Source organism: Manis javanica, chromosome 4 (genome assembly GCF_040802235.1).
Source record: "Manis javanica isolate MJ-LG chromosome 4, MJ_LKY, whole genome shotgun sequence".
In the NCBI taxonomy this organism is placed as follows: domain Eukaryota; kingdom Metazoa; phylum Chordata; class Mammalia; order Pholidota; family Manidae; genus Manis; species Manis javanica.
This window is the reverse complement of record NC_133159.1, coordinates 9,042,695-9,068,111: the sequence shown is the minus strand read 5'-3', so window position 1 is coordinate 9,068,111 and position 25,417 is coordinate 9,042,695. Positions and strand designations below refer to the sequence as shown.

Below are 25,417 nucleotides of genomic sequence, written 5' to 3'. Positions count from 1 at the left end.
AAGGGTTTCCAACTGGGTTTTATTTTAGTTTCCAATATTATCAGCAATGATACAGGAGTAATTGAGGCAAATATATCACCTTAAATACATAAGAGAAAAAACTCAGTGTCAAGCACACCTTGAACTCCAGCAAATGAACATAAAAACAGAGTTAGCAGCAATAAATTCAAGTGCTTTTTGCCACACTTCTTTCAGAAAGCATCTCCCCCTTAGTGGTATACATTTAACATACTGTATATATGAGCTCAAAATGCCATTCATTGCCCAGCGGCTACATTAAAAAAAAATTCATGTGTAGTTACTCTAAATCATTTTTCCCCAAAAAAACACAAAATTCATTGGAATTTGGAAATGTGTGTGACACTGATTCCTCCTGACATGTGAGGTGACCACCACCCAAGCCGGGCAGAACAACTGAGAACATCCTCGCACAGCATGCCAACCTTGACTAAGTCCATCACTCTGTTCCACACACCAGAGTAACTGAGGCTCTGAAGGACAGATGGATACCTGGAGAGGATGCCACCTGCATGGCCACCCACCAGTGAACGGAGGCCACCAACTCATTTCCCTGAGTCAGGAGGGCAGGTAGATTCCAAGACAGACAGGCCCCAAGTCTCTGCCCAAGCCCCACCTTTCTTGGAGGGAGGTGCTGCTGGTTTCTGGGAAGTTCTCTGACCTGGGCTGCAGAGGCTGTCACCCCAGGGCTGCTGGCACCAGACAGCTCACACTTGGGAAACAGGAACCTGCCTCCACTTGAACCAGTAACAATCCCCAAACTCAGCAACGGGAAACATTTCTCAAAGTCAACCTGAGGCCACGTGTGTGTCAGCCGGAGGCTCGGGGGTTGGAGGGGTGGGGGAAGGTGCTCCGCTTCCCAAGGTCTCTCTGCCAACGGCAGCCTTACCAGCACAGGAGATGGTCCAGAGGGTGTCTGGACTGGTGGCCAAGGGTGCTTGGGCCAAGATGGGGCTGGGGCTGCCAACATGGCTCTTAAGGGGTATATAAGGGATGCAATCAAGCTAGTCGGGTGGCCTCTAAGACCTACGAGCCCCTACAGAGGGAGGTCAGAGGGCCCTGCTCCGCATCACTCCGTACTCCCCAGCCACCCTGCTGGGCGCCTCTCCTAGCGGCCTGCCACCGAGGCCCCTCTCCCACCACCTTTCCTTCTGCGACATCCTTTAAGCATCTGACGAAATCAGCTTTCCCCAGGAATAAATACAACCAGACTACTCAGGACCAAAACCAGAACAAGGGTCACAGTGAGGAGGGAAGCAAGTCCCTCCTCCTCACAGCAGTGGCCACTGCGCTGCCGGCATGTGCCCCGGGACACACCCTCTCCCCTAAGCTGCTCTCCTGCCTCCGGCTGCCACTGCAGCATCTTTCTTACCCCTTGGGGCACAAGGCCTGCCCCAGCCAGATCCAGGGCCTACTGAGACACATCTGAAAGGCTCCGCAAATGGGGGAAGCATGAACGCTTAAGGGCTGGACCAGTGCACAAGCCACCGTCCTCGGGGGGCAGACCCAGCCTTCCTGGAACTATTTCCGATGCAATCTGGGAAGAAAATCCAACATCCCTAAGTGGCCTTTCTCTGCAGGTGTGCTGGGTGCATGTGGCAGGGTGTATGGCTAAAGGAGGGGGTGCCTGCCCGAAACCCTTAAAGGCTCCGGCCAGGCATCACACAATGCTAGCAGACCCCACAAGCTTATCAGGCAATCAAACGATTCTCAGTAAGTGGACCTGACAAAGCAGAGAAAAGACTCAGCTCCTTAGTACCATGCTGTCTATAGCTTGTCATTACAAAAGTCTCCTTTTGGGATATGAGCTGGAAGCTCTTCCTGCAACAGCCGGTGAAGGGGCGGGGAAGGGCAGATAACTAGCGCTGAAGGGCTCCTGACAGTATGAGACAGTGGGTGCTTTCGTTCACACAGCGGCCCTGGAGGCCACGCAGCTGGCAGCACCAGCCCGTCCCCTGCAGGCCCCGGCTCCCACTATCTGCTGGGCTGCAGGTACTGGTGCGTGAACATGTTGAGCTCGCTGTCCAACCATCCGGCCTTATTCCTGCAGAGACATGGTTATTCTGTAGTGGAAACAGCTGACCAGAGGTAACAGCACTATGCGCCAAGCACGGTTCCAAGGAAACTCGACATGTAGCCTCATTTCCTCTGATAACTGCCCCACTTTACAGATAAATGAGGCCCAGAGAGGGGAAATAACATCCTACGGTCACACGATTAATCGGGTGGAGACAAAAACCAGGCTTTTCTGACCCTCAAGCCCTGTGTTTGCTTCACCTGGGCCCACAGGCAGGTCCCTGAACTGCTGGGAATCCAGTGTTCCTGTCAGAGTGCGTTGGGCTGCAATACTCAGCACTCTGCAGGTGTACCCTGTCCTTATGTGTGACGGGCAGCAGACGCACACTTACGCCCCCGTGATGAGTTATCTCAGGGGTGTGTCCCTAGAAAATGCTGTCCTATGCTGGTGGGCGGGAGGCACAACCGCACATCAGGGACAAAAAGCCCCCTGGGCTGCTGAGGGCACTGGCGCTGTGCCTGCTGGTACAGCCCCCCTCTGGCGCTGACGTCAGGGGCAGGGGCAGGAAGCACGGGGTCCCCGTGTACTGATGTTATCTTGCGCCGAGGGCTTCTGCAGAGCACTTGTACGTGCACCTCTGTGGCTGTGTCCTGAAATCTTACTCCATTTTGCAGACGAAAACACAACACAGGCAAGCTCAGCAATTTGTCCCAATGTAAGTGCCTGGCCCAAAGCCCAGGACTCCTGAACCCTACGTCCATCCTCTCTCAGCAAACTGCTGATGGAAGCTCGGACTTTCAACAGGGACCTCACGCAGACCTGGGTTCCATTTCAGGATCTGCCAGTTGCCAGCCACCTACTCAGTTTCCCTGTGGGTAAAAAGGCTGATACCCCTTCCCTGGACTCTGACAGAAATGGAGTAAAGTGTGTGGCGGGTCTGGCCCAGTGTCCACAGCACTCTTGGACTTCAGGCTTGAACTTACTGTGGGATCCCAGACAGGTGACCTCACCCCTGTAGGCCCTAATTTTCCTTTTTATAAAATGGGGATGACGACAGGCCCCCGAAGGGATGTTGGAAGCTGAGTGGAACAACATGTGTCAAATGCCCGAGCTGCTGCAGTTAAGGAGCAGGTGCCTGTGGGCTGTAACCTCGGGAAGCCACAGTGCTTGGTTCCTCTGCTGCCACTGTGGCCCCGGCTGCAAGTGCCTGGAGGGCAGTGAGAGCATCTTGAACCTCCAGCACTGGCACCGTATCTGGCACCCAGCAGGGGTTCAGCAAACACCTAACACATGAGCACATTAAATCCCCCCCAGAGGTTATGACCATGGCAAGACACAGAGAGGAGGCTCAGCTCTTAATGTGCCCAAGGCCCCTGCTGCCAGGCCAGCCTCACCTGAGCAGCTTTGCTTTGCTCTGAAGTGAATCAAGAACCTCAATTTTCTTGTTCATGGCGGAAATTTCCTGCTCCAGGTTCTCCCGGGTGACATCAACTTGCTGGCACAGATGAGCAAAGGTCCCAGACAGTTCTCTGAGTGGGGAGAGATAGGGATCAAATGGGCCACACAGCTCTTTTGCAGAACATCATTAGTGTCTAAATCCAACCCAGAGCGGATGGCAGCTGGTCCATCTGTCACCTGCCGGAAGCTCTGCCCGGAGCCGGTCCTGGTTTGACCACCGTGGGTCTCCCCCACCCACTCTCTGCTGAGACTATGGACATCACCATCACCATACACATTCACAAACACCACAGAGTGAGACCCAGCAGCACAGAGCAGCGTGCCCCAAGCGGGGCAGAGGAGACCAGGATTCAAATCCTGACTCTACTGTTAAGCAGCCAAGTGGCAGGGGACAGGTGACTACTCTTCTTGTCTCCTCAATTTGAAAAAGGAGACGCCAAAAAAAACAATGCCTACCTCAAAGGGCTGGAGGAGAAAATGAAAAATCAGGTGCAAAATGCCTAGCAGAGGGCCTGCCACATATCAATAAAAGGCAGGCAGCTAGCCATGCACCCCCACCACCCAAATCAAGCAACCGATTCCCACCTGGCCTAAGACACACTGTGAAGACAGGGCTGTGGCTTAGAATTTCAAAGCTACATCCACAACCCAAGCCCTTCAAAGACAACCTTCAAAAACTTCTACAAGTAACATCCTTCAACGTCCTGTGTCCCGTGTCTTCCTTCCCTGGGGGACCAGAGGCCGCCATGATCCCAGCCCTGGACATCAGGTGTCCCTGGAGAGACCTCTTTCCCATTCCTGGCCTCAAAGCTGGCAGTGCACAATGGAAGGGCAGATGATGCTCAGGACCCAGTGGGTTCCAGGCCAGGTTATAAGGAAGCCTAGGGAGACATCCCAAACCACTGGAGCCGGTGCCAGCCCCTCGGGGCTGATGGGGCCACTCACTGCTGGACCTGGTGGCTGCAGTTGGAGCCGGTGTAGCTGATGATAAGCTGCAGTTTCTCGCTGGCATACTCCACAAACTGGCGCTTGAAGGCCCTCTCCTTGGCCTTGGTGGTCCAGGTCAGACGCTCATAGACATACAGGAGGCCATACAGCCCAAAGGAGAGGGCAATGAGCCGCCAGCCCACCGCCTTCCACACCTGCAGAGGCATGACGGTCAGCCGGTATAGCCTCTCTGCCCATCATCTTGGCCCGTCACTGCCAGAACTTTCCCAAGAGCTCAGGGGAGCCTGTGCTTCTACTCAGAATACCTCTTCTGATGTCTCTTTGGTTCCACTGAGACAGAAGGGCAGTGTTTTGGACACATTCTAGTTTGGAAACAAGGGAAGCTTAGTGTTGGCTATGTGACGTGACTGGTGGAAAGGGCCAGGGGAGGCGGGTGGGAGGTGTTAGGACCAGAAGTACAGATCCAGGCACACAGAATTCTGACAGCTAAATGCTAGCGTGTTCTGAAGCGACATTCCAGTCTCGTGATGAGTAGAATTCAGCACACCATTCCTCAGTGGGTGGCTTCTTTTGGTTTGGTTTGTAATACTTTGGTTCAAGGCAGTGTGGTTATAATCAAAGAGCACTAGACTTGCAGCCAGAAATTGGGGCTCCAGTGCTGCCTACCATCCTGGCTATGTGACCCTGAGCAAGTTTCTTTATGCCTGTTTCCTCCCAAAACAGGCATAATGGTTTCTGCCCAATTCACAGGGTTGTCTGAGTAAAACAAGACCCTGTAAAAGCATTACAGAGCCATCAAATGTCAGTGTCTCAGCCAATGACCCTCTGCCCAGCCACGGTCTAGGAGAAAAGAAACCAGAGAGTGTGATGTCTGAGGAGAGGTGGCTGGGGGGGCCCTTGGCTCTGCCACACTTGGTCTTACAAGCCCACAGTGTCACAGTTCCATTCTGCCACCAATCTACAACTCAATGCCCATGCAAGAGAGAACTTCCGACATCACCAAGAAAATTCAAGGTATGAATTAGCCTGGCTGCTGTGTGTCCTATCAGGACATGGAAGTAGCCCGGTTATCAAGAAGGCCACCTGGAAAGGAAAAGACAAAACGAGGAGGTGGAGAGATGGGGTTCAAAGGCTGGCCTCTTTTTGCCTTAACAAAACCCCTGTAGTTTTGCTCTCCATTTCCTCACCTACAAATGAGAAACTCCTGGTCACACCACCTCTCTAGAATCCAGGTCTGTCAGTTTCTCAGGTCACTTCCCCACCCATCATGTAGTATAGGCCCTACAGGGGAACGAACATGGCCGGTGGCGGGGGTCAGATGGGGCCAGAGTTCAGTCCTAGCTGTATGTCTTTGGCAAGCCTACCACAACTTTCCTCTTCCATAACATGGGAATGGTGCTGTCTACATATCTCATTTGTCAAGTGAGACTTAAATAGGTCAATAAATATACATTAAAAAGCTAAGGCTACATAGCTGCCCACAAGATCACAGCGAAGTCTTTGCTGAATGTGAAAATGCTGTGCTCACTGTGAGAGGCAGGCATGCCCACCAGAACGGTGCCCCTCAGTCCCTGCCTGCCCGCCCCACCTCCAACCTTCCCCAGCGGGGCTAATCACTGACCACTCCTCCGACGACAAGAATGCCCATGGAGGTTCTAGACGTCAGAGACGCCAGGCCAGTGACCATGGAAACCATGAGCTCTTCCTGGGTGAGGGAGCCCTGTGGCAGCGGAGGCATGCTGGGGTTGGCTGGCGTCAGGGGGACAGGACGCTGCACCTGGAGAGAGAGGTGAGGAGAGGTAAGAAGAGCCGGGCAAGCCTCCCATTCAACAGACCTTCAGTGATTCTCAAGGCTGAGTCCTGCGACAGGGACACAGAGACTAGCTCTTCGATTTCAGGAGGGAAAGTGAGCTTTGCGTGTAGCAAAGGATTTATGCTTCCTAACAGACCTGCCAGCCCAAAGGTCAGCAGTGTGGGGACCCTCTTTCAGAATGGCTCATGTGTGGAGGCGGGGTGCGCAATGACCTCGTGAGATGCCCACGGTGAGGGGCTTTGCTTGCCTGGTCGTTGTAGCCCATCAAGGCCCGGCGGCTGTTCTTGGGGCCCAGGAACCTGTTCACCAGCATGGTCCACCCGAGAGAAAAATGGAACTCAATGTCCTCCTGGAAGTCAGCACACAGCTTGTCACAGTTGAGGTCATAGCTGAGGGAGAAGCACTGCCGAGGGACCAGCATGTCTATCTGACTCCGCAGAGACACAGGAAGGAGCGGTTTCAAGCCGTCTGTTAGGGACAGAAGTGGGTAGAAAGCACATCAGCTCAGGCCTGTGCCACACCAGGGCCAAGCCTCGGAACGGGGGCCGACCCAGCTACTGCCAAGGATGCTGCCCAGAAACCAGGCCTGGATAAGGGGGCCTGTGGGGCTGGAATGTGTCACTCGGGCGTGCGGGCCAGCTCTCCCTAGGGATATGCAGACCAAGGATCCACACCTAACATTTATGCCTCGTGTGCACTTAAGGAGCAGGCGAAGCTCTCAACCTGTGAGTCCCAAGTGGTAACAAGTTGGTTCACTGAGTCCATGTGTGGATGAACATAACATACCCAGAATCAGAAGGTATCAAGATGACTCATCAGAAAGGTGACAGATAAGGGAAGGTCACTCTTTCCGCAGACTTGCCTCTGAAGCTGAGCTCCAGGCAGCCCTGAGCCCCAGTCCTGAGTCCCTCGGCAACACTGACCTATCATCTCCTGCTGCATGGTTTGCAGGGAGCTGGTGATGGCCGTGGAGCAGCGGTCAGACATGTTTCGGCCCAGTCCTTCCTCTATATGGCGGTGTAGTTCCTGCAGCCAGAAGAGAAGTTAAGGAAAGCAGGATTCCCCCGGCATCAGGAGTTCCTTCTGGGGAACCAAGGACAAGGAGATCCGAGCTGGTCAGACTACACCCACCAGGTGACCTCAGAAAACTGAGTGGAACCTAGGTCTCATCCCCCTCCTAGCTGAGGGGCCTGCACACCTGGCAGGGGCTAAATCAGTATCTGCCTGGCAATTCCACGTGGTAGCCAAAAGGATTTAAAGGGGGTCCCTGCCAGAGCACCTGCTGCTTAATGACTCACATTCTTATAAACCTTGAGGACTACTGGCGAAGGATGGAAATCCATCTGGTACTCGTCCACCAGCACAGAGAGGCGCCTGATCTCCTCTGCCATCGCAGTTGACACCTAGAACAGGAGGAAGCACGCTGTAAGCATTAAGGAAGACTACTGTTCAATTCTGCAGCACCAAGAGAGAGCCTAACAGGTTCTGCTAGACCGCGTGCATCTCCTTCCCCTCAAACCAGCAGTTTCCTTAGCTGTTCTATGGAATTAAGCTTCTCAGGAGAAAGGATGTCGGAGATTGGCTAACCAAACACTCATCCAAGATATGGACAGGGAGGTCCAGCGGGCAGCTTGCTCAGGGTCACACGGTGGACGGACCAATGCAACTCGGACGTTCTACATTCGTGAACCAGAGCCACAACTTCCTCTGGAAGGCTGAGAAGCCCCCTAAGATGAGGAGGTCTGTTTTCTCACTTTTCCAGCACCCTGGACTCTATTTTAAGTCCCAATCTCCCCCGGTACTTCCTCCCTGCTTCTCACCTGCCTTTCAACTTCCTCTGTAATCTGCTTAATTCTCAGTTTGTAGTCTTGTGCCAAGAGCTCCAACTGTTTGTCAATAAATCTCAGTCGCTCCTGCCGCTCTTCTCGCAGCTCCAGACAGTAAACCCTGAAAGAAAGGGTGCTGGTTACAAGACCCAGGTCCCCAGCCAACTAGGCAGAGGAGCGAGAGGGGACACCAGAGAGCCTAAGTGGGCCCTAGCTGTGCCCCCGGCCACGGTGAGGCCAGGGGGCTGTGGCAGTTTCACGCACATACCCAGGGCACAACTTTCCCGTCCCTGGCATGAGGGAGAGAAACACCAACTGACTCCCTCTAAGTCTTCCAATTTGGAAGACATGGTAGTGATAGAGAGGGTGGTGTTGTCAGGGGTTTTAGAGCAAGTTCTGCCAATTAATATAGGTTAAAAAAAAGAACTCAACATCACTAGTGATCAGGGCAATGAAATTAAAAAGAGGTATTACCCTATCCAGAAGCTTGGCAAAAATCACATCTGAAATATTGGTAAGGGCTGGGGAAATGGGATTTGCAGCGAATCCTGCTGGTGGACTATGAGTGGGTTCAGATGTTCAGAAAGCAACGAAGTACAACTGGGCGAGACTGACAAGGTGTATTCCCCAGAGGAGGCAGTGCCACCTGCAGGAATGAGTCCCAGGAAGCCTCACCAGTGTGCATAAGGGCACGCACACACTGGTGCCCCCTGCAGGAGGGTGTGTAATAGCAAAGTAACAAAATGTAAAAATCAATCTATGGGAAAATGGGGTCTATGCACCATGGAGTACTCGACAGCACTGAACAGTCATAAACTCCAACTCCATGTACCTACAAGGATAAAGGGCAAAAAAGCTGCTGAGCAGGAAGAAATACAAGGTGCAGCAACACGCACAGTGTGAGACTATTTCTGCACTTAAAGCCTGTACAAAGCAACGTGATATTCTTCACTATTTACATAAAAGGTGCTTTTTAAATGGACAACAGGATTACAGGCCAAACCCATGACTGTGGCTGCCTGAGTAGGCTGAGTGACACCAGGACAGGGGCTGACGAATCAAAGGGTGTTTAACATTTTTGCCTGTTTCATTTTAATATTAAGCACACTATCAATTCTGTGTGGTAGAAGCAAGTAAGGTATTTTAGTATTGTTCTCCATATTCTCCTACATCTTAATTTCTCCTAAGAAGAGTTACTTTTAAAAGCTGCTCTGCTTCTGGCCCTGAGAATGGCTGCAGGACACGGAGCGGGGCTGGGCCAAGGCCTCCACCGCAAACACGTCAGGTAGCCCCACAGAGAGCCACACAGCATGGGCCAGACAGGCCAGACAGTCACCCAGTGTCCCCTCGCCAGGCGGCTCCACGTGGATCTAACAGGGCCTGGGGGGAATCCAAGGAGTCAGCTCTGGATGCAGGGCTCTAAGCCTGGGCCCATTCCCCAGGCAAAGGGTCAGCGATCACTGCCTGGCACTCCCCTCCACCCGTCCACGTCTCGTTCTTACCGCTGCTCCTGTGCCGCGATGTGCAGAGAGTCCATGATGAGCCGAACTGCCTCTGCGATCTGCTTGGCCCGCACGGTATGCTGCTCAAACTTGGTCTTCACCGCCGACTGGGAGATGCACTCCTGGAACAGAAGAGGTTCTGAGGGAGGCAGAGGACACCAGGGGCCACCGGTCTCGGGCCAGGCTCTGGCCTTCACTGCCAGGGACAGGGCTGGGAGAGGTAGGGAGGTGCAGACCCTTAGATACCAGAATCAAAAGACTCACCTCAAATCTCCTCTCAAAATTCTGAAACTCAAACATCCTCACTTGAAAGCCTTCTGCAAGAGCGCCCCCTAGGAGAATTGCACCACCTTAGTCGGAAAATAACTTGTCCGCACAGGAAAATGCAATCCCCCAAAGCCAACCAACTCTGGGCACTTGGCTCAACACTGGCTGGACAGCACAGAGCGACCCACTCGAAGCTTCGTACCAGCTCCTTCTCAGGGCTGTTTCCTACCAGCTGACTGGGCCCAAGAGCAAATGTCTCAAACACGAGGGGAAAGGAAGGAGTCTGTTCCATCCTCACCTCCTTCGGGCATGCCCTGGGCCTTCTGGATCCTGGCGTTGAGCACCTCCTTGGCAGACACAAAGAAGATGCGGTCTCCAGCCTGGCCGCGATCCACCACGCCCAGCTCATCCACCAGGAAGCTCGTACAGCGCTCCATGTGCTGTCGCCGCACCTGGACCCAAGCAGATGGTGTGTGTGACCAGGTGGCAGAGGCGTGTGGGCCCCTCCTCACAGAGCCCACAGCCTCCAACTGCCCCTGGTCAGGAAACAGGGACTATATTCATGTGACTTGGTATTCCAAGGTACAAAGAGGGCAACCATCTCCCACCATCCCTGCTGTCTGACCACCAGGCTCCGCAGAAGTAATGCCATGGGGGTTTCTTGGGGTACAGCTGCCAAAGACGTCTTATGCATAAATAAACAAAAATGCTTAAACATACCTCAAACTGCCTCTTACCAGCCCTTCTTTGGTACCCCAGAAGGAAAGAAACTGGGGGTCAAAAAACCTAAACCTGGGCTCTGTACTGATTCCAGGACCTCATTTACAAAGTGAGTGGATACCACCTGAAAATCCCTTCTAGCCTCAAGTCCTAAGACTACCGCAGAACTTAAAAACGGCAACAGCCTCCTGTGGACAGCTGCCACGTGACAGGCGCTTTTCTCAATGTTAACAGATTCCATCCTCTCAACAACTACTTCTTAGATCCATGAGACAGGTGAGGAATTTCCCAGGAGGCTTGAAGAATTTACCAGTCACCCTGGCCAGTATCAGCCTGCGGACAGCACACCTTATCATCCCATGTTGCTTATCTGTTACTCCTTTTTCTTTCACTTCACACATAAAGAGTAAAGAATTATGAGTTGTCTATAAGAACCAGTATTCCTCGTTCCTCTTTCCAGTTTCTTTCTTGGATGTCTTCCGAAAGCTGAGCCTGCTCTATAATGATTAACCCTTTATGAACGAACTAAAGTGAGCACTGGCCCTAAACGAGGATGCAGGGAGCGTGGTGGGGACATTTTGCAGATCTGGATGCAAGGCTTGTGAGTGGAGGGACCCAGGGACGTGAACAGGGAGATGTGAAGGGAGGGTTTTTACAGCCATCAGAAGACACCACAGCGAGTGCATGGACACTTGGGAAATCTCTGGTGATGAAATCCATTCTGGGAAGTCACAAACCTGATGGAGCCTCCGTGTGCAGGAAGAGCCCCAGGTGGGTGTGGGGTGGCACCCCCCAAAATGCTTAGTAAAGGGGCACCAACCTCCTCCATGTACTCAGGCTCCGAGGCAGACGCATCCCAGCGGTTGTTCAGGATGAAGATGTTCGGGCGAGACAGGCGCTCGCTCACCTTGTGGAAGAATTGCTTTTCCTGCGCGAGAGGGAAAGGCCTCTGTGGGGGAGTGGCTATGCCGGCCAAGGCCCTGTCACCCATCCGCACAGACATCCTAGGAGTGCGGGAAAAGGCTGGAAAGGGGTACCGTCTGCATCAGGGTGGACTCCGAGTTAGCCACCAGCACAAACACATCCGCATCCAGGCAAAACTTGTCAATCCAGCTGTCCAGCTCTGTGGTGACATCGATGCCAGGGCTAAAGGGGACAGCAGTAACCCACCATCAGGCACACAGACTATGAGCCCTATCCTCCCTGCCTTCAAGAGACCTGAGTCAGCCAGGCACAGCAGAAATCTACAGAGGTCGTTTTGGATGGAGTTTTGTCTCTCATGTTGTATCCTTCCAGACTGTCTGAAGGTTTCTGTCACATCCATCTGTCACTTTTATAACAACGTAATGATTTGTGACTTTACCTTGGGGATATATAGTTAGGGCAAAGGCTGCATTTATGGGAAGCTAGTGGGCACTACAGTACCATACTGCTTGGTACAGTTATAACTGTCCACAAAGCAGAAGCCGAGTGTTCAGGACGAATCACATGCAACATGGGCCCCACCCCCACACGAACACTGGGCATTGGGTTGAGGATGAAAACCGTCCCAATTTTGACACTCCTTCTATCCCTCTTCACAAACTACCACTGGGACACCTTCAGGCACTGATGCCAATGGACACAATAACTAGACCCTCGGGGAAATTCAAGAGGAAGGAGGATTTGGCTGAGCCAGTTTGAAAGGCAGCACCCTTAAGCACAGAGCAACCACCAAACATGGGGGACCCTGGCCTGGACGACCCAGAAATAGAAACATGGTGCCCTCCCAGTCTGGACATCCTAGGGAGGCACCTTCTCTCTTACCTGTCCATCAACACGAGGTCATCCTTCAGAAGTGGGCACTTGGAGTTGGGCCACATTACACTCACCAGGCTGCCAGCATGCAGCTGCTCGTCCTGGTGGAGGGCATGGGCCAACTGGTTCACAGTCTGACGGTGGAGGAGGGAAAAGAAGAGCAGGGCTGAGGAAGAGCTGCCAGCTAGACTCCCTGTGCTGCCTGGCTTGGCACAGCAGCCCGAGACTGCTGCCCGATCGCTACCCCTTTTACTTTCACACAGTCAAGAGCTAGGAGATGCCAATAAGAACCAACTATTCTTCACTCGTTTAACCTTCTTTCTTGGAGGTTGTCCTACAGCTGAGGTTATTCTGCATTAAGTCCTTATGAATCAAAATGAGCATCTGGCTCCAAACAAGAATGCAACTGACTCACAGAAAAAAAAAAAATGTGCAAGCCCCTAGCTGATATGTCAGAATCACAGAGCAAATTCAGGACTCCGTTTCTGGAAAGAACATAAAAAAAAAAAAAAACAGGCACATCATTTCTTCACAGCAAAGAGAAAGGTCAGATGGCTTGCTTGGCAATACAGGAGGCCTCTGCACTCCAGGTTTCAGACCCTCCCCAAACTCCTGCCACCTCTGGACATCCAGGCTAGCTGGGGGCTTCTGTACCCACCACAGGGCACCACCCTCTCCTTAGAGGGCTGTCGGTCCTGTCACAATGGTGTGCTGGTTGCTCTAAGCCCAGACTTGATCTGCCAGTGTGCCCAGAGCAAAAAGCCAGGCTGCATGCCACCCCCAGCATGGTCCCCGCCACAGCCCCCTTACCTTGACGCTCCTCTTCTCCTCTGAGCCCTCCGTGAGGAGGAAGGCCTCGTGGCCATCTGTGCCCTCCACCCGCAGGAAGCAATTGGTGGTGTGGCCGATCCCAGAGGGCAGAACTTTGTCCCAGAGCATAGCATTGATCACGGTGCTCTTGCCATTGCTCGTCCTACGGGAGATGGTGGCTGTCAGTGAAGCTGCCGACATCTGAGTTCTGGGCTTTGATGATGAAGTTAACCAGCCTGGAAGGCCAAAGTCCTGTTCTCTGCACTGACACCAGTGCCCAGACAGGCAGAGTGGGTGTGTGTTGATGAACACGGATGGATAAACACCTCCGTGCCTGCTCCAGGCTCATCACCGCAAACTCATCTGTGAGGGGCTCCCGCAGTGGGCCCTTCACGTGCCTGAGGAAGCCCACGGCCACGGAGACCACTTTCTCTGAAGGAAACGCTCCCTTCTGCTTGTAACACTGGCTCACCCACAGGGGTGTCTTGCTCTGTGTAGGTAACCTCAGCTGAGTGACCCGATGTCCCCGGGTCTCCACAAAGGGCCCAGTCGGCTGCTCTTCCCTCATCTGCGGCTCCTCACCCACGCACCCCACCCTGCCAGCCCCAGCTGAACCCGCCAGCGGTGGGGAGGGACTGGAGTGCTGCTGCCTCGGCACCTCTTCTCTACATTCCGGGTCTCGGGACCGGCTCTCCTTGGCACACCCATCTGCTCTGGCCTGCCAGCTCACCAAGGTGAGGGTGAGGCGACGGCGACGAGATGACAGCCCCAAGGAGCTGAGCGCCATGGGTCATCAGGGGCAGGACTCAAGCCAGACGGCCTGTTCCTCAGGCTACCACTGTGAGCACGGCATCCAACCTGTCTGGGTGGTGGCCTTTTTTCCTATATTGGATTTTAATTTTTTTAAAGGTGTTAAATATAAATTTTTTTATATTTGGCCTTTGTCCCCAGTTTCTGGCATAGAGCTCCTAAAACTCTTAGGATTCCCTGAGTGAAGGGAATGTGTCATTTACAGGAGCCCTTTGGGGCACACCTGCCTTTGCTACGCTGAGGCCCTTAGACAGCCTCAGGATGGGACTAGTCACCAGAAAGATTAGAGGGTTGGACCTGTCAGCCCTGCCCACTGCCCTCTGGGGAAAGGGAGGGGGGCGTGGTTTAAGCTCCATAAAAACTCTTGAACAAAGAGGGACAGTGAGCTTCAGGGGTATGAGGCATCCACAGCTGCACCCCCAGCTCCATGGGGACAGAAGCCCCTGTGCTCGGGACCCTCTCGGACCTCTTCATCTGGCTACTCATCTGCGTCCTTTATAACATCCTTTATAATAAGCCAATAAACGTGTCCCTGAGGTATGTGAGCCACTCTAGCCAATCAGTCAAACCAGAGGAGGTCATGGGAACCTCTGATTCACAGCCAGTCAGTCAGAAGCACAAGTTTCCAAATGCAGTCTGAGGTAGGAGAGGTCTGGTGGGACTGAGCCCTTAACCTGCAGGATCTGATGCAGCCTCTAGGTGACAGAATCAGAACTGAGTTCAAATTGAAGTCACAGAAATGGGAACCTGCCGAGAATGGAGAACTGCGTGGTGGCTGGACAACCTTCCAGAGGTGCCGACCAGGCCTCAGAGTGGGACAAGGAGATCTGACGGTGAGAACAACAAACTTGTAGAAGAAAACAAGCGGAAAGCCTAGAGACGCTGGATCTGGCAATTTCTTATATATGCCACCCAAAAGTATAAATAGATAAACTGGACTATATCAAAATAAAAAACTTCTGTGCATCAAAGGACATTGTCAGAGTGAACAGGCAACCCATAGAATGGGAGAAAATACTAAAAATCACATATATGATAGGGGATCAATATCCAGAATATATAAAGAACTCCTACAACTAAACAGAAAAAAAACTAACCACACGATTTAAAAATGGGCAAAGGACTTGAATAGACATTTCTCCAAAGATACACAAATGGCCAATGAGCAAATGAAAAGATGTTCACCAGCACTAATGAGGGAAATGCAAACCAAAACCACAATGAGGCATCAACTCACACCCATCAGGATGGATACTATCAAAGACACAGAAAACAAGTGTTGGAAGGATGTGGAGAGACTGGAACCCCTATACACTGCTGGTGGGAATATAAAACGGTGCAGCCCAGAAGGTGGGAGGGCTTCAGGGAGGGCCTATGGCAAACAATACTGTGGTCCTCAAAAGATTAAAAATACAATCACCACAGGATCCAGTAATTCTACTTCTGGGTGGGTATATATCCAAAAGAACTGAAAGTAGGGTCTCAAACAGACATTTCTATACATACGTTCTCAGCAGCATTAGTCACAAGAGCCAGAAAATGAAAGCCACCCAAGTGTCTATTATGGATGAATGAATAAAGAAGGTATGTTACAGACATACAGTGGAGTATCATTCAGCCTTAAAATGGGGTTCTGACACAAGCTACAACACGGATGAACCTTGAGGACATTAGGCCAAGTGAAATAAGCCAGTCACAAAAGACAAGTGGTGTATGATTCCACTTATATGAGCTCCCTGGAGTAGCCACATTCATAGAGACACAAAGTCCCTAGGTGGCTGAAGAACGGTGGTTGACAGGGGCAGGGAGAAGAAGTGACCGGGGAGTTAATAGTTTGCTTTGCAAGATGAAGGAGTTCTAGAGATGGTTGGTGGTGATGGCTGCACAACAATGTGAATGCACGTAAAACTAGTGATCTATACATTTGAGAATGGTTATGATAGTAAATTTTATGTGTATTTTACTACAATTAAAAATAAAAATAAGAAGCAGAGCAACGAACTGAGGCATGCTGGCTGCTCCCAGCCCTAGAGTGCTCAGGCTGCGATTCTGCAAAGTCCCTCCGCCTGCCCAGCTGGGAAGAAAGAAGCTGCGAAGGCTTAGACTCACCGGCCGAAAAAAGCCACTTTCATGTGCCGCCGAGCCAGCACCTCGCTGATGCCCCTCACTTTGGACAGGTAACTTCTGACATCCAGAACCTGTTCTTCCGTTGTAACCGGGTCCAGTTCCGCGTTCCTGTGGGTGTCTGGGGTGGAGATTGAAAATGGGTCAGCACATGGTCCAAGGAGCTCCACAGTCACAAGTCTTGGAGGGGGTGGAGTCCGCCACCACAGCCCCCTGCCGTCGCTGGCCCCAAGAGCCGGCTCCCCACTGGGGGGCCACTGAGCAGAGTTAAGAACTGGGCTCGGGAGCAAGGCCGCCTGCGTTCCAGTGCAAGGAAGTGGTGGTTCTTCCCTCTTTTTGGCTTTGTGACCTCAGCCAAGTGAACCCTACTGGGTCTTAGTTTCCTCTCCCATTAAACAGACAGAAGAAGTTCCATATGCAACTGCTGCGAGGACTAAATGAATTACACCACAAGAACGGCCAAGAGTGGTGGCAGGAACAACTGCTACCACTTACGTAAGTCATTTTTACTTTACTTAATGAGTGCTTTCAAAGTTCTCACTACATATCACACTCTGATGACTTTTCAAACAGTTTAATTTAATCCTTCATCAATTACCTGCCACTGTTAATAACTTGGCAGAACCGGGACTGGGACCAGGCAGCCTGGCTCCAGAGTCCGAGCTCTTAAGCACCCTGCCCCCTCCATGAGGCCCCCTTGTAATCTGGCTCCATTGCTGCCTCAGCCGAGGCTCCTGCCAGGCCCTGACTCACATTCCACATCCCCACCGCAGCACACCACCTCGTCATTACTCTGGGCTTCGCTCGGGGCTGCAGATCCCCTCCTCCCACTCCGGAGAACTGATGCACTGCCTTGGGGGACCCTGGCTCATTCCCACTTAGCCTCAGATCTTGCCTGGACTGCACAGCCCCCGGAAAGCCTTCTCTGACCCCCCACCTGAGCCAGGACCCCTTGTTTGTGCTCCCCATTACAGCCCCCATACTTCTCCCATCATAGATCGTATCTCAACATAGTGTAGCCAAGGGGCTCACCTGTGCGCACCACCTACCAAGTGATCCCAGCACCCAGCGCTCGGTAGGTGTGCAATGTTGGGGACCACTGCACTGCTTTTTCCCAGTGCCCTTGACAGGAAGATAGGTAACAAATTTTGACAGATGGGAGCATCTGAGCAAGATCCTGCTCCTGCCCCACCTAGTACTTGCAGCAGAGTAGGCTGGTGAGCAGATGCACACCTGGCACTGCTTAATGCACTCTGAGTGCAGCAGACTGTTTATGGCCCCCCACGTGATGGTAAATGGCATGATGGTATATGGAGGTGAGGCCTCTGGCAGGTGCTTAGGTCATGACAGTGGAGCCCTCATGAATGGGATTCGCGCCCTTATAAAGAGACCCCGGAGAGCTGACTAGCCCTTTCTGCCATGTGGTTACATGTGACATTACAGAGAAAAGATCAGTCTAGGAAGCAGTCCTCACTAGACACCCAATCTGCTGGTGTCTTGACCTTGGACTTCCCAGCCTCCAAAACTGTGAGAAATACATTTGTTGTTCATGAGCCTCTGGTATTTCTGTCACAGAAGCCCAAACGGACTAAGACACTTGAGAACCACCGGGCTGACAGGTCCCGTCCCTGAGAGCACCCCCACAGCACCCAGAGCATGGCAATTGTATCAGAGACTGCCCAGTGAGTTTCCCCTGCAGCTGGTGCTGTGCGGAAAGTGACCAAACCAACAAGGCCCCCAGGTCTGCTGGCTGCCCCTGCCTCAGACCCGCCAGAACCCATCCCTGTTGTGGGTGCATACTTGCGGCCTGTGGAGGGTACCCCGGGGGAAGCTGGCTCTCAAGCATGTGGCTACATTTAAAGGAAACAGTCAGTAAGTCAAAAAGCTCTCATTACCTGCCCTTTAGAGAACAGTCCCAGGGTGGTCGCCATCCCCTCTCCTAGCCTGGGCAATCCCAAACAATCTCAGGATCACTCCAGGCCTTTCCCTTCCAGTCCACCAATAAGAAAGGCCTCATATTTTTTACAAAGAGAGAAATCAAAATACCTGTTCCTGATGCTATCACTTGAACACCTTCATTAGCACACGTTTGTCCACAGGACCACCTGAGTAAGTGACTCAGAGCATCACGCAGGGTCAGTCTGGGCTCTGGTGTGCCCCACCTTTGCATGCACAGTGCCATGCACACCAGAACCACTGCTGAGCAAACAGGTGCTGAGCTGGAATAACTTCAACTACAGGATTATAACTTTAAAATTCAGATATTTAAATTTAACAAATACTTAGGGAATACCTCGTTTTGCATCAGGCACATGCTAAGGGCAGGGCATACATAGACTTTCCTTAGTCTTAGTCTGTGTGGACTGCTGTAACAAAACACCACACGCCGCGTGGTTCACACGTAACAGAAATGAGTTACTCACAATGCTGGTGGCTCAGATCAGGGTGCCAGTCTGACTGGGCAAGGGCCCTCTTCCCGGTCACAGACCTCTCGCTGCATCCCCACATGGCAGAAGGGGGCTAGGGGTCTTTTAGAAGAACACTAATCTCATTCATCAGGGCTCCACCCTCACGATCTAAGCACCTCCCAAAGGCCCCACCTTCACACCACCACACCGGGCCTTAGGATTCCAACATGTGAATTTGGGGGGGACACAAACATCCACAGTACTGCGTACAGTCCCTTTCTTTAAAAAGAGCCTTAAGAAGCAGCCTGACATGTAAACCAACCAGAAGCCAAGTCAGTCTAGTGAAAAGCACAGTAGAGAGAAGTGTGTGTCCAGGGCATTTCCACTCAACTTCTAGGGTCTGCACACTAGACTCCGAAAACCCCTGGTCTCACCTGAGCCCCTATTTCACAAATGAGGAAACCAAGGGCAGGTAGCACTCAGCTCCTGGGTCTTCACTGACAAGCCCAGTACCCGAGCCAAGGTGTGCCTTCTGGAGAGGGAGCCTGAGAAAGCAAAGGGCTGGGCTGGCACTCAGACCAAGTGAGGCCCTGGGAACCTGCCCTTCTCTGCTGACAGAGCAGGGACTAGCGGTTGGGCCCAAATTAGTAACTAGTGGAAAAGGTGCTGGTGACGGAGGTTTCCTATTCATAGTCCTGTTGTCTAAAAATATCAGTGAGAAACACCCTGGTCAGGGACGACCAACACCCAGATGGTACCTGGCATTACTGGTGGCCAGAACTGGGTCAAGGAGAACACCTGGGCTTTGAAGTAAGAGACACCCTAAAGCCCTACTGGGTCATTTACAAGGTCACCAAACAATTCTCAAAACCTCAATCTGCTTGTCTTTCAGATGGGGATAAGATTCACCTACCCCTCGTGATCAAATGAAACAGACACGCAGGCTTCTTAAATGACAGCGGCCTTGTTTTCCTGGCCCAATCTCCCGAGAGCCCAACTCCACACCACCCCGAGAGCACAGCACTGCTGACAGGGACCAGACGTCTGGGCATGAGCTCCCCGAGAGCCGGACCATACCGTCCCACCCCCAAATCCTGCCACCTAAACAGCAAGACTGACACAAGTGGGCCTAGCTGAGCAGATTGCCTTTCTCACCTTCAAGGAAGGTGGCACTCTCCTGGATGTAGGCTCCCAGCTGCTCAAAAATGCCATTGATCTTCTTCTTGGCAGTGACAAAGTGCTTGAGTGGGGAAGCATTCACCTCAGCCATGTGTCTCTTATCCTTCTTGACCGTGACAATGGAGTTGCATCGAGAGAAGAGCAGGGACATTGCGCTGCAAGAGAAGATGACATAAGCCAACCCAGGAACGCCCAGCTCGGGATGTTCTGCTTGGGGCATTTGCAGGCTGCAGCCGGGGCATCTGGGACCAGGGTCCATCAAGAACATGGGCCCTCCAGGGCTAGATCAGGGACGATGAGACAGAACCAGTGTCTCCCAAGGAGGAGGGGACCACTGAGGGCATCCGGGCCTGTCTCCCTGCCACACGGTGTGGGCACAGACACGTGGAGCCAGCGCCTTGTGCTAGCTGTTCCTTTCCTGCTGAACAGTGACAGGCCCTGCCTTTCCCACTGGTGACACACAGAGAAGCTGTCCTCTTAGACATAGGCAAGAGTGCGACAAAATCTCACATTTCCTATACATTCTACAACATGTAGAAAAAGCACTGCATGTTGAAAGCAGTGAAAACAAAGTGATCTTCAAGATCAGTGACTCCCACCACCGTCCCCTGACCACTCTGCTGGTCAGGTCCCAATGGCCCTAATTCCTAACAGGTTTTGTTTTTTAAAATTTTGTTTTTGGTGACAGTGAGGGCGGTGGACAAGGAAGGGTGATCCTCAAATGAGAGACGTCTGCTTCTACAACTTACTTAAAAAACATTTATTGGTCTCTTACGTTACCAATGTACATCCTGTAGAAAATATGGAAACTAAAGGGCAAAATCCCTAACCGCGGCCATCTGTGACCAGCACTACCGTCCTTTTGCTGGGGTAGCTCTCTTGCTCTTGACCACATGTACATCTTTGTACCTAATTTTTTTCACATAGCAATAGTAAGTTAGGGGCTCTGAGGCTTCACTCCCAAGTTCTAGAGATCTTTGTTCAAAGTCAAAAGAGGCAAGTAAACCAAAGAAGGTAGTAGCCAAATGTGGCTGGGAATCGCCGGTTCCCAAAGTGGGCCACTCCTCAGAGTTCCCACCATGCACAGAGCTACTTCCCCGGCAGAGCCCTTAGATCCTGGGTCAAATGGAAAAGGCCCCTCTGAGGACAGCTGTGTGCGTCCAGTTCCACCCTCCCCAACACCCACCAAATTCTTGCCGGCCGCTCCCTCCCAGCTGCCCTGATCACAGCACCACCCGCTCCCCACCCAACCCAGCACTCGCTCGATCTGGAAATCGAGAAGCCAGTGCTCACGAGTTAACATATATGAGAACCTTCCCAAGGGCAGAGAGAACATTCAGAAAAAGTGCATAATAACGGAAAACTGGCTCTTAGGAACCAACTATCCCAGAGTAGGCAGAAAGACAGACAGACCCACAGGGAAATGGAAACGCACAGGTTTGGCCTAAACCTACACATTATTTTGTGATGTTGATGAGTTCTGAGCAGAGAGGAGAGAGGAGCGACTGTCTGTCCATCTCTACCTTCCTCCTCAGCAAAACACCACAACTTTGAGTATGAGTGTCTTAGTGTGGAGGCCACGTGTCAGGGGCTTAAACAAGATGGCAGGGCTCTAAGAAGGGGAACCTGGAAGAGAATACTACTGGCTCCTCTAAAGCAGAAAAGGAGCGTGCACTGAATCAGGGTTCCCAAGATCCAGCAGGTACGGCTCTCAGAGAAGGGATGCATGCAACCAGAGGAGGAAAGCCACTGAAAGAAAAGGGTCTGCGACGGGGCCCCATGGAGCGTCACAGGTGATGGATTCTGGAATAAGGGGCGGATTCAAATCGTGATTGTATTACTTCCAGGCTGTGCTCACTGGAGTGACTTCTTTAACCTTAGAGCCTTGGACTCCTCGCGTGTACAACAAGCATGACACGGACTGTGAGAAGACTCAGGGGGACACAGCACAAGCTCAAAGGGGGCTTTAGGTGTTATGAAGCACAACAACGACAAACTCCACCAGCGAGACCAGGGCGGCCTTCTCCTCCAACACCCAGCCTGCAGGGAAGGGCGAGGCCACCCCAGAACACCCGCAGCTCCCTCACCATCGCCATGGGGATGGAGGTAACAGGTCCGCTCTGCAGGGAGGACTGGCAGTGCAGCCCCAGAAGTGACCTGCTTGCAGGCAGCAACTACACTGAAATCAGCTGGGCTTTTAGAAACAAGTGCTTTCAAGTTCTGGTCATTGTTTGCAAGACAATGGTATGAAACCAAAAGCATTAGTGTTTGGTAAGTGCAAGATTCAAGGCACACACACTAGTAAAAGCTTTGCGGTTCAAGGTTACAAGTCTGCTTGGAGTTCAGCTGGTTGAGGAGCTGACCTGCCTCACAGTTCCCCAGCCTCCAGCTGCGTGCCCCAAACCTCTCGTGGAACCTACCACCAAACCCTCCAAACTGATTTCTCTCTGGCTGCAAATTCTCAAGCTGAGATTGCATGATTGTGTTGCCCATGCTGCTTTCAGTCTGGAATCCTCTCTCCTTTCTCACCCATTTTGCGCACTCCTGCTGTGCTTAAGACCCGACCACAGTACCATCCCCTCTGTGAAGCTGTACTGACATCTCCATGGAGGACATGCAACTGAATCAGACTTCCGGTTTTTTTACTCACACTGTCTGTCTAATCTATGAGCTTCTAGAAAGCCAGTCTCTGACACAAAGCAAATGACCTACTTCCACTTCTACTTTCCTCTTCCACTGCTGAGAAACATGGTTTCAGTTAGTGAATGCCCCTTGGGTGGAGTACTTTCTTATGCTTCCATCCCTGGAACACACAAATCTACTTTTTTCTTAAAAAGCAGCCTTTGGCTAAGCGTCTATTAATATTTGGAGCTCAGTGAAATCAAGAGAGTTGAACAAACCTTTCAGATTCCAGGATTTAATCCTTCCAAACAGCAACCTGGACACTTTATTTAATGTGCGTAATGAGACCAAAGTTACAAAATACACGCACATGAGCCAAAATAAGGCTCCCACTGTCTTGGGGCTTCGCCTGCTGGCTTCCCATCCTTTCAGAGTGGCGGGAAGCAGCTGGGTTCCTGTTCCTCCTCTGGAAAGCTCTGATAGTCCCCACTTCACTGCAGAGCTCACCGCAGGCCTGTGGGGCCAGTCCCCTAGGCAGAGCTGGGCCAGAGTCCAGCTCCTAAATCAGCTACGGATTAAGCGACCTGCTTCAAACTTGTGCCTACTGAGAAGTGTTCTTGAGGTCATGGTTTCAGATAGTTTTACAGCCAGCATTTCCCAAAGTGTGGTCCTTAGAAGTCCACGGCACCCAATGTTCCATGTCAAAAGGATTCCATAGTAAAATCAATTTGTAAAACACTATATGCTAGTCACCTCTACTGAAGCACATGAGCACAGCAAAGATGCTTAAAGAAACGAGTTTAACTGTGTTTAATGCAGCATTTCATAAATGTATGTGATGAAACCCTTCTTCTATGCAAGGATTTTTTAAATCCTCGGGATCACACTTCGGAAAAAGGCTCATTCATCCTGATAGTCTCCCACTCCAACCCAAAAAATGCACCTAAGATCAGAACCAAATCCAATTTTAAAATTAAACTGCTATAGCACTCCAAGCTTTGCCTCGACCTAGGCCATCAGTTGTGGAGGATTAGGTGTCTTGAATATAGAGAGGGCAGTAGCAAACAGCACTGCAAGGTGTGTTTGGATCCCAAGCACAGTCCCAGAATCCACACCACCTCCTTACCCAGTTTTATGCACAGCAACTCCTAGCAGGGAAAATAAAATGGATCCACGGATCGTCTGCTGGCACAACTGGAACAGAGGAGAAGCTGAGAAATTGAAACAAAAGAGTATACAGGGTAAAGGGGGCAGAGTAGACTCTTGGAAGAGCTGTGAAAAGGAGCCAACGTCTGCTGGACAGAGAGGGAGAAGGAAGGGCCAGCACAGCAGAGAACAAACAAGGGAGAGAGAGCCTAATGCTTCAGGGAGCCCAGAGCTTCCAGCCAGTTTCTGAAATGTCAACCTTTAAAACAGTCTCTCTCAGCAATCAGTGAAATCCTCCATAAAGCAGAAAAGACATACAGTTTTTTTTCCCACATAGGTTGGAAAACTCTGGCTCTGTGCAAAGATGACCCCATCCAAGAGACCTGCCACTGGATGGCCAGCAGAGCACACACCCCTCTCCTCTCAGGCAAGATCCAAGTGCCAGATGTCACAGCCATCACTTACTTTTCGGATGGTAAGTGACCTTCAGAGGGTGGGCATCATGGACATGGCAGGAGTCAAAAAGATGAAAAGAATTTGAGTTCTCCTCTGTCCTGTCTCCGTTGAGGTTGGCTACTGATTACGCTGACTCCACGAATTCTGACTTAGTTGGAAAGAAAAAGGGACGTGTCAACACGCAGCAAAAACCTGGTATGCAAAACATGTCTAATCAGGTTTAAAGCCAAACAAACTCATCCCTGAGGAAGCTTACTCATTGAGGTATTGGGGTGGGAGCGAGGAAATGCCCTGGGGGAAAAAAAACAACACAGAAGTGTGAAGCCAATCCTGGGTGTGCACGAACACGTGTTCAGCCACGTGCTGGTGGCAACAGAGGATCTGGTAAAAGGCGCATCCAGAGGGGGTGAGAGGAGGGGGAAACCAGGACAAGCACCAGGCTTGAGGGCTGTGGACTAAGGACTAGAGACGGGAAGACAGGGGGAGGGGGAGGATGAGGAAAAGAAGGGGTACTTACTGAAAGCCTATGTGACAGATGCTGTAAAATATCTTACTTAATTTTCAATTCTATGGGGAAAACAGAGGCTTGGAATACTTAAAATATTTCTAGACTGCTAGTTAAGAGAAGCCAAGCTGGGAACTGAGGTATCACAGGTATCACCTCCCTTTGACTCCAAAGTACACTTGCTTGCCACTTCCTGGAGCCGCCTTACTCCACCCTTGGTGGGGGTCGGAAGGGCAATAATCAGAGCGCAAAAGAGAGATGATAAGAGACATTAAAGAAAATGGGCAACGAAGGATTACAACAGAGAATACCTTCATGCATCTAAACAGCTAATTCTTTGGCATGTTGTGTGTGCTTTCTCGGTGTGTGCTGGGTGCTACAGCTAGAGATGGGTAAAAAAACAGCTCCTCTCCTCAAGCGGCTTACCGCCCGGTGAGAAGTCAAACAAGTAGATAGACAACTGCACAAGGCTGCAGGCAGTAAGTGCCCAAAGTGGGGGAGGGAAGGGCAGGGCTCTGTGGTCATGAATGTGCGTACCTATGTGCTGAGTAAATGCTGGCAAATATAGACTGGATAACAGACGGGGGAAGGGCAGGGGTGCAACGTGGCCCTGAAGGCTGAGAAGACGGGGACGAGGAGGCCCCGGGGGACCCCACTCCCAGTCCGCAAGCCCGCGTCCCGCCCCCTCCTCTCAGGGCAGCGGAGGGCACGCGGCAAGCCGGAGTGTGGAAACGCCCGCCTGCCCGGATCCCGAGACTCAGGAGCCCCAGCGTCCCACCGGTCTAGGCCGGCCCGCTCAAGATTCGCAGGGCCAGGCCGGTCCCCACCACCGCGGTGCGCTCGCCCTCTCACCTTCACCTTCCGGGCCTCGCGGCGGCCATCATCCCTCCAACGTCACCAGAGAGCGCCACCCCAGGGAGAGGCGGGAGGAGCGAGGACGCGAACGTCACCAGTCGCCGCCGGTTTGCCGCTGTGGCTCCAGAGAGCCGGT

At 52.0% G+C, this 25,417-nt stretch overlaps 1 protein-coding gene across 4 annotated transcripts; it reads right to left on the bottom strand.

Moving 5' to 3' along the window:
• MFN2 (mitofusin 2) lies at positions 1-25,417 on the bottom strand. 4 transcript variants are annotated; one of them, XM_017643259.3, is made up of 20 exons: positions 25,279-25,417; positions 23,931-24,069; positions 23,446-23,530; positions 19,674-19,852; positions 16,096-16,231; positions 13,177-13,339; positions 12,376-12,500; positions 11,607-11,715; positions 11,390-11,497; positions 10,148-10,301; positions 9,847-9,914; positions 9,583-9,704; positions 8,075-8,201; positions 7,553-7,657; positions 7,178-7,280; positions 6,502-6,722; positions 6,063-6,218; positions 4,439-4,635; positions 3,430-3,564; positions 1-2,062 (listed from the first exon to the last, which is right to left on the bottom strand). In XM_017643259.3, the coding sequence occupies exons 4-20, from the start codon at positions 19,846-19,848 to the stop codon at positions 1,993-1,995; spliced, it is 2,274 nt and encodes a 757-aa protein (XP_017498748.1). In that variant the 5' UTR covers positions 19,849-19,852; positions 23,446-23,530; positions 23,931-24,069; positions 25,279-25,417; the 3' UTR covers positions 1-1,992. The 4 variants fall into 4 exon arrangements, with proteins under 4 accessions (XP_017498748.1, XP_017498746.1, XP_017498747.1 ...); XM_017643257.3 differs by lacking the exon at positions 23,446-23,530 and having other exon boundaries at positions 25,279-25,416; XM_017643258.3 differs by lacking the exon at positions 23,446-23,530 and having other exon boundaries at positions 23,931-24,065; positions 25,279-25,400.